This window comes from Alligator mississippiensis, chromosome 14 (assembly GCF_030867095.1).
Source record: "Alligator mississippiensis isolate rAllMis1 chromosome 14, rAllMis1, whole genome shotgun sequence".
Taxonomy (NCBI): domain Eukaryota; kingdom Metazoa; phylum Chordata; order Crocodylia; family Alligatoridae; genus Alligator; species Alligator mississippiensis.
In genome coordinates this window covers 3,658,286-3,667,102 of record NC_081837.1, presented here as the reverse complement: position 1 = coordinate 3,667,102, position 8,817 = coordinate 3,658,286, and the positions used below count along the sequence as shown (strand labels likewise).

The 8,817-nt window shown below is 43.9% G+C and overlaps 1 protein-coding gene across 5 annotated transcripts in view; it reads left to right on the top strand.

The window, feature by feature from the left end:
• Nucleotides 1-151: 151 nt before the first annotated feature.
• Nucleotides 152-8,817, top strand: part of TUBD1 (tubulin delta 1) — a 32,774-nt gene continuing 24,108 nt past the window's right edge. For 3 of the 5 annotated variants that reach the window (XR_001373503.3, XR_002092091.2, XM_006265638.4), the window contains exons 1-7: nt 152-338; nt 2,996-3,187; nt 3,965-4,112; nt 4,561-4,777; nt 5,594-5,825; nt 7,328-7,492; nt 8,529-8,669. Coding sequence is in view for 3 of the 5 variants with exons in the window: in XM_006265638.4 (XP_006265700.1) it covers nt 3,016-3,187; nt 3,965-4,112; nt 4,561-4,777; nt 5,594-5,825; nt 7,328-7,492; nt 8,529-8,669 (1,075 nt within the window). In the remaining 2 variants the exon portion in view is untranslated. Of the gene's footprint in view, nt 339-2,995; nt 3,188-3,964; nt 4,113-4,560; nt 4,778-5,593; nt 5,826-7,327; nt 7,493-8,528; nt 8,670-8,817 lie in introns of those variants that run through there. The other 2 variants (XM_019493355.2, XM_019493357.2) reach the window with 2 other exon arrangements.

Genomic DNA, 8,817 nt, shown 5'->3' with positions numbered 1-8,817 from the left:
CCACCCCGAGCACGCGGCCCGCGCAGGCGCCCCACGCCGCCCGGACCCCGCAAGGCGCATGCGCCGAGCGCGCCCTGGCGCCGGGGGAGCCCCTGAGCATGCGCGCATTCCACCGGGTGCTGGCACAGAGCAGGCGCAGAGCGTTCCGTGAAGCCGCCACACGGGGCCGACCTGCCCTCAATCCCCTACCCCCTCCGGCCCAACGTGCGCTCTCTCGGAGCATGCGCAGAGCGGGGTGTTCAAAGGGACTTCAGGGCCTCCGGCGGTGGGCTGGAGTGTGTGAGGGGAGTCCGCGCATGCGCCCTGGGGGGGGCTCCTGTAGCAGTTGTGCTTCGAGGGTAGGTGCTGAGGGGATGGGGGGAGGGGTCATGGGGGGCCGAGGGGTTTGGAGGGGGGCCCTGCTCTGAGAGATTATGGGGTCCTGGGGGGCAGAGGAATGGGGCAGGTGCGGGGGAGGGGCTCTGAGGTGATGAGGGGTGCCAGCAGCCCTGTGCCTGGGGGTGATGGCGGGTGCCCAAGGGAGTCGAGCAGTGCAAGCCTGGGGCCTGGCGGCTCCGTGGGAAAGGACCTGGGGGTGACCGCGGACAGTATGCTGATTACGAGCCGAGCGCACGTTGTCCAGACGGCGAAGGGGGCTCGTCGTGAGCAGATCGAGGGACGTCGTGTATGCCCCTGTATTCGGCGCTGAGGAGGCCACGGCCAGAGTCCTGCGTCCGGTTTTGTGACCCCCCCCCAACCCCCCGCTACAGGAAGGATGTGGACAAGTTGGAGAGGGTCCAGTGAAAACGGTTGGGGGACTGGAGCACGTGACGTACGAAGAGAGGCCGAGGGAAATGGGCTGACTGAGTCTGCAGAAGAGAAGACCGAGGGGGACTGAAATCCCTGCCGGGCGCCGCACAGAGGAGGGAGCTGGGCTGTGCTGGGGGGGGGGCAGATGCCAGAACAAGGAGCAACGGGCTCACGTTGCAGCAAGGGAGGTTTAGGTTGGATATTAGGGAAAACTCTCCCCCTAGGCAGGGGGTGCAGCGCCGGGACAGGTTACCCAGAGGCGGCGGCCTCCCCGTTCTTGGAACCGCGATACAGGCCGGGTCTAGAGCCCGCTGGGTTACTGCTTGTACTTTTCGGTCGTGCTTTTTGTAATTCACTAAAGCAAAAGCCAGAGAGCAGAAAGAATTTTTCTTTATTCTCCACGTTAATTATTAGAGTCGACTGCAACCTTATCAAATGATATGTAGCAATATAAATGCTAATCCAGCTGGCTTCCTAGGAATTGTCATCCATGCTCCTGAGCAGCTGCTGTTCACGACAAAGTGCTGACTGCCAAAGTTTCCCTATAAGCAATTTGTTTTCAGTGCTCCTTAACTGGAGGCTGTCAACGCTGTGCAGCATTCCCTTCAGTCCTCTTTCCCATTGCAGAGAGTAATTCTGTTCCAAAGCTAAATGGGCAAAATCTGACTTTGTTTTAAGCCATATCTTAGCAGATTTAAGAGGAGGTAGAGATTAAAGAGACCAAACTGATCATGCCCTGCTCTACCTCACCCCTTACATGCTCAGCAAGAGAATATAATCATTCCTCTGCACCCTTGATAAAAGTATACACTGTTATATACCTGTATTGATACCTTGAGTAAGTATTAACTTAATATTTAGAAATGGGGAGACAATGAATCGTCCACGGGCAGTTGATTTAACAGTGATGAATGCTGAATGTGTGCATAATGATGCTTATTCTTTTGCCTTCTGTCAGTTTAGCTCTTTGTCATTGTTGTGCCTGTATTGCACATAAATTCTCAGTTATTTGAGGCTGGATCCTGGGATGTTTTAGATCTTTCAGAAGCAGGAGCCCGTTAACAGCTGTAGAGACAGGATTACTGGTGAAGTGATCACCAGGCAGGTCACATCAGGCATGTTTCAGCCCTGCTATTGAAAACAAAATGGAGAAAAAGATCTTGCTTCCCACAGTGGGGAATGTCAGGACTTAGCATCCACAATTAAACTTTTATTTCTAGAATTTCCTACTGTTGCTACCATCAATACAGTCCCATCAGGGGGAACATTATAATACAGCCTAGTTGGCAGCATTTTACATCTCATTTCATTTACTAGATTAGGTAACCCACTAGTTTACAATGCTTGTATCTACGTTAGTGCTTTTACAATTGTTAGCAACAACATAGCTGAACCAGTGGCCACAACAGTAGGAAACTCTGGAAAACCAGTCTGAAAACAGCATTGCAGGCAAATAATTTCCAAACTATCAGTCTGTTCTTCATGGGTCAGCAGAGATTTGCACATGTAACAAGTCAGGGTGGCGCTGTAGCATTAGTCAGTGTAGTTCACCAGGGGTGAACTTAGCCATTAAGTTCCAGTTAAGTTTAAAAAAAAAAAAAAAAAAAGCAGTCCAAGGTCCACCTGAGCCTAATTGCTACTAGCATAGTTAAGGCACGCCAAGTGCTGTAGCCATCAGTAAACATCTGGCCACCTTTCAAATCCTCACCCTGATGACTAAGTATCCATTTATAGCTGGGTCAACTGGGAGCAGTCTTTGGCACAAGCCCAGAGTAAGGATCAAACTCATCTCTCTCGAGCCATAGTGAGACACCTTAGCCACTCTGTCAGCACAGCCTGGGAAGATGGAGAGGCTCTTTGAAATGAGACTGCCTTCAGTACCACATAAAACTCAGGGAGGCTGATTTTGTTGGCTTGACTAGCAGTTGGTGGGAACAAAGTTTCCTGCCCAATCCTCACTGAAACACATCACTATCCCTGTGGGGATGGAACGTGATTGTTGACTGCAGCCTTCTCCAAGGAATTTCAGCTACTGGATCAACACAGTTACACAATTTAAGTAGTTTGGGAAAACCTCTAAACATAGGGTGAATTATATCTGAAAAATCAGTCTGTTCTCTACCCAGGTTACCGAACTGCTCAACAGCTGCCTACTCATGACTTGTTTTAGCCATAGCAAATAAAAGCATACCTCTCTTTTTTTTAGGATTAAATCCAAAGTGAAGAATGTCAGTAGTCACAGTGCAGCTTGGTCAGTGTGGTAATCAGATTGGCCATGAGGTGTTCAATGCTATCTGCAGCGATTTCCACAGTACACATGGGCTGTGCTCCAAGAAGGAGAATGAATCCTATCAGGAAGCTTGTAAAGAACGTTTTTTCAGTGAGGAGAAAACTGGAGGTACAGTATTTAAGAGGTTTTTCCCTCTCAGTGCTAATTGCCTTTGTGCTCATTAATACTTTGAATGTCATCCAAGCATGTATTATATAGAGACTTGTGAATTTACCAGCCCGACATACAAGCTCCTGTGAATTAGCTGTGTCGTCACCACCATTTTACAAATGGAAAGCAGAGACGGAGAGATTAAGTGACTTGACCAGGGTCACCGATCAAGTCATTGGCAAAGCTGAAAACAGAATCCAACTCTTCTAAACCCTAAGCTTTAACCTCAAGCCCACCCTTTCCCATGTGGGAACATGCCTACTGCAGTATTCTGTTCTACTTGCTTAGTGCATTTGATTGCCCTGTATGTCCATGAGCACTAACACAGATGTTTCTCACCCAGACAAACTTTTTCTTTCCAGACTTCAGTTATTTCACAGGTAAGTAGATCCAAACCTGCAGTTAGGGTATGAAACCTTCCCGTATTTAATGCCAGCTGACAGCAAAGATTTCCTTACTAAAATGATTTTCATTCCATGTAGAATTAGCAGAGCTTTTGGATGGATGAAAGCTCCTTTTAAAATATGAAACATCAAATGTTACCTTATTCAGATGTACTGTTTCATTGAAGTTAATGTTTCGCTGAAGTTAATGGTGCAACTTCCATGAGTAAGATGGGGGGTGATTTGATTTAGGCCTTGCTAGGTTCCTGTGCACATGAGATGTTTTTTTTTTCTTGTTACAAGATTTAGGCATGATAGTTTCTCTTGTTTTTCTCCCCCCCACTTTCTCCAGTACCTGTTGCCCGGGCTGTACTTATTGACATGGAACCTAAAGTAATCAGTCAGACCTTATCAATGGCTGCTAGATCCGGCTGCTGGAAGTATGACCATCAGTCACATTTCTGTCAGAAACAAGGGTCTGGAAACAACTGGGCAAATGGGTATGAATAATCTGAAGCTCTGTTAATACAGTACATGAATGATAAAGTAACTGAGTTCATAGCCATTCTGTTGTAGAAACAGTATGATTGCAACTATGAAATAATGCACTGTATATCTAACAGGAGCTGGAGTTATTGCTATTGTAGACAGATGATGGTATTTTTGCAAGTAAAGATACACTACTGGTATGAATGGTGAAAAGTAATCAGGACATCATCTAGACATCAAACTATGTGATGTGAAGGTTTGAAGGAATCTGATTTAAAAAACCTGTAAATGCTAGATCAGTAGCACAATAGAGGAACTGAAGATTATTCTCTGTAAGCAGAATTAGTGACAAAGTCATATAACATTTTTTTTTTTAAAGAAAAACCTGCGTTATACATCTTTTTACTGCTTTTGTTCTGATGCGATGTGAAAGTTTTTGCTTTCTCTTCTGTACTGCAGTTACTCTGTTCATGGGCCCAGACACAAAGATGCGATCATGAATCTGGTCCAGAAGGAAGCAGAGAAATGTGATAGACTCAGCGGATTTTTCACAGTAATGAGCATGGCTGGTGGTACAGGGTCAGGCATGGGAGCGTTTGTGACCCAGTGCTTACGGGATGCTTTTCCAGCCTCATTTATACTAAACCAGGTTGTCTGGCCATATGGAACTGGTGAGGTGAATGTTAAAGCTCCTCAAGGGATCTTGAGTTCTGCAAAACTTAATTATAGTTAACGGGAAACAGACAACATTAAAAAGAATAAACTGCCATTGGTTTGCCTGCTGTTGTTACACGCAACACCTAAAATGCGTGGAACTAAAAACAGTTTTTATAATTTATTGTATTTGTCACAGTAACTTTTGTGTAATCAGTCTGATCATTTACTGAGAGTTGCTTTGAGCCTCTCGCATAGAAAAAAAAAAGATTATTTAAAGAACAGGCTTGTAAAACCACAAAAATCAATAGGCTGGTAAAAGATGGTTATATCTGTGGTACTGTAATCCCAACCACAAGACTTAATTCTGTTGCTTCAGAGGCTATCTGAAGTTATTAAAAGACCTTTCTATCATAGTGTCCAAGCATCTCTCAAGCAGATGGGTTTAATTTATCCTTATAACATCTCTGTGACACAGTGAAGTACCATTTATCCCAGTTTAACACATTGGAAACCAAGGCACATAAAAACAGAGTGCCTTGCCCAGGAATCCACAGCAGGAAATTGAACCTTGGTCTCAAGCCCTTTTGTCCAAGTTACTACACAGGATGCTCATGCAGCTTCTTTCTTACCTTCATGGCATAAACGTAGCTGTGGATCGCATGACCCAGGTGGGTCTTGTCCTCTGTCCAAGAGAATCTGATTTAATTGCAGAAGCTAAGGGATGGCAAATCATTCACTCCATAACGTGTCCTGAAGGAGGAGGTGTGGAGGAAAAGTTTAAGACAGATTCTTTCTGTATTAACCAACACTTGTTTGTGTGCTTCTCTGCTTTCAGGTTATTGTCCAAAACTACAACTCAGTTCTGACGCTCTCTCACTTGTACCAGTCTTCAGATGCTCTCCTTGTTCATGAAAATGATGCCATCCACAAGATCTGTGCTCAGCTAATGAATATTAAGCAGATCTCATTCAGGGATGTAAATAGAGTCATTGCACACCAGCTGGGAAGCGTCTTTCAGCCTACTCACACCTCCGAAGGTGCTGTTCGGTACAGCAGAAATCCACTAGGTATCTTAGTCTAAAAGTGTCTTGTGCCATGCAACGCTTTCCTTCCAAGGATCTCTAGTCAGTGATTTAAAACTTCCCAGCCCCCTCATGAGTCACTGTTATCCCATGTTTTTAAGATGGGGAAACTGAGACTAAGTGACTTGACAGGTTATGTCAGTTTTGGAGCAAAGGCGAGGATAGATAAATTTGAGTGTTGGTCTCATGCTTTGCCAAAAAATGTTTTGTTTCTCTAAAGTTGTTGGCATCACCTGGGACTGATTTACATTTCAGAAAAAAAAAACAAGTGCAGGTCTGTGATTTTGCTTCAAGTTTTAGGATTGAAAACTTTATGCAAACTGAAACCAGATAAAAGTTTATATAAATCCCTATGAAAACTGAATCAAAGTGGTATGTAGCCCTTGTAGTGCGTGATTTATGTCATCTTACCCTTGTGTCCCTGTAACAAAGGACAGCATCTATATCTTCCAGGCCAGACAAATGTACCTACTACATTTCAGACCAGACATAAACGCAAGGGCCATTAATTTCCGCATCCTTATGTCTGATGTGTCCTTGCTTCAGGAACTCAAATTTGCTCCCTCTTTTTTTATTTTTTGTTTGTGTATTTATGGAGCAGTTCTCCTTCATGGGAAAATTGCAAAGTAAACGGTCAAGAGAAGACGACTTGTAGTTTTAAAAGGAAAATGATACAAAACATATTTAAAGTTGTTGTAGAATAAATGACTAAAAACACTGAAATTGCCTTATTGGGTCAAAGTGGCAGTCTGTCTAGTACCCACTCTCCAACAAGTTGTCATTACCAGATGCTTTGCAGAAGGTTTAAGATATACTCAGGGGACAATTATAAAATAATTTGGCCATAGGGGAAAATTCCTTCCCTGCCCACATCAGGTTGTAGCCAACTTTTGTCTTTAACAATGAGGGTTTATATTCCCTACACATAATTACATTGGATCCCACCAAGTTAGTCTCACTATCCATATAATTGCCCAGTTTTTCTAAGCTGTTTGTAATTTTGTGTACCCTTAACCACATCTCCTTTCTAAATAGTCTGCATCTCTCATATAGAATTCTCCTTTGTGCCTCTTATTTTAATTTTTTTAACTCTTTCTTTTTAGCTGCATCTTTGCACCAAAGTAACTAGAACAGAACCCAACATTCTATTGGCTAATATAATAGCATTATCAGTACTTTTAGTATTATTTTCCATCCCAGTCCTTACACATACCCCCAAATATTTGAGGAGTAAGGGGGTTTAAATCACCATTTAACAGTGAGCAGAAAGTTTTAATGAGCAGTGTATGGTAACGCCAAGTGCCAAACTGTTAATATAGAACCCAGCAATATAATATTCTTTCTGATGTATATAGATTTGCATGTACAACCTGAGTTTTATCTTGTAGCACATTGCACCTTTTGTCAGACCCTGTGAAACTCCTTGCATTCTCAGTATCATTTATTTGAGTAGTCACAAAGTACCTATTTTTCTTCTCTCTTCTCAGGAGATTTAATGGAATCTTTAGTTCCCCATCCTGAATTCAAGATGTTGGGTCTTCGTAATATTCCTCAGATGTCTGAGAACTCCCTGGCATATAGCACATTCACTTGGCCTGGACTCATCAAACACCTGAGGCAGATGCTTATTGCTAATGCTAAAATGGAGGAAGGTAAGAGGTTTGCAGGCACACTCCAAAACCAGTCACTCCTTCAACATACTGTTGCAATTCAGTGCACTGCCTTTGGGAGTTTACTTGCAGTTCAGGAGGAGGAACCCCTTTTTCTAGACAGCAGGAATTTTTCTGTACATACCCAGCTGCTTCCTCCATTGAATAATTCAGCTGCCACAACACCTTCCAGCTCATTTCTGCTATATCCTGGTTTTGTTCCCAGGCACCTCAAATATTAAAAATATGTACAACAAATTAAAACCACAGGGAGCTATGCATTTTATTTACATGATCCACTTGGAACAGCCCTTGGATTCCAAGTTCTGCTACATTTATCCTTCATACTCCTTCCACTTCTAAAAATTGCACGCTTAAGCCTCCCCATATCAACTACATAGACACATGGAAAACTGAAACATGGTTTCTAGTTACATGGTCTAGGCAGTAGGCACCATCAGGGTACAAGGGTGAACTGTTTACTACAGACACAAGCATACAGTCTGTCAGGATTAGCAACTGCAACAAGAGACTTCCTATATTAGAACTGCAGGCTTGGCCCTATTTTGTCTCAGAGTTGAGTAATTGCTGCTCAATTAGTGAGCAGAGATTACATGCGTTAGCACAAAGGTTAGCAACCTACAGCCCCCAGGCTGGATTTGGCCCATGGACATGGGGCTTTGGCAGCATTTGGTGCCACAGGAAGAAATGGTGGCTGTAAGCACTTACTCCATGCTGCCACAGGGAAAAGTAGTGGTGGTGCCGGAGTCCTAGCCCCAACCTGCAGCTGACCTAAATTTCTGGTAACTTCAGCCTGCAGCCCAAAAAGGTGGCTGCTCACTCCTATAGAACATCCTCAGCCAGGTGCCCTATGCTAGCCATCTCACTAGCTGTCTCCAGTTAGCCTATTTTACCTCTTACTCAATGCAGCCATATTTTGCATCAGGACAACAGGAACCAACAAATAAAAAAAGTGCATCACAGGATCAAATGATTCATTTCCTTTAATTTTTACTCTGTTGCAAAAACCTCTTTCCAGGTATCAATTGGCAGGTGCGACCACCATTGTCTGGACTCCCTGTCTCCCAAAAATGCTGTCTGAGTAGAGCACCGCATTTTAACACTTCTATTGCCAACCTGGTTATCCTGCGAGGAAAAGATGTACAAAGTGTGGATGTAGGTGAGGAAAACAAAATACAGTCTATTATTTATTGCTTTCCTACTGCTTACATGTGACAGCCTCTGGAGAAAGTAAAAAAATGAAGGCTACATATTTTAGAGCATTAAGGTCAGCGTTCCTTCTGCAAACACATTCTAATGTCCAAGGC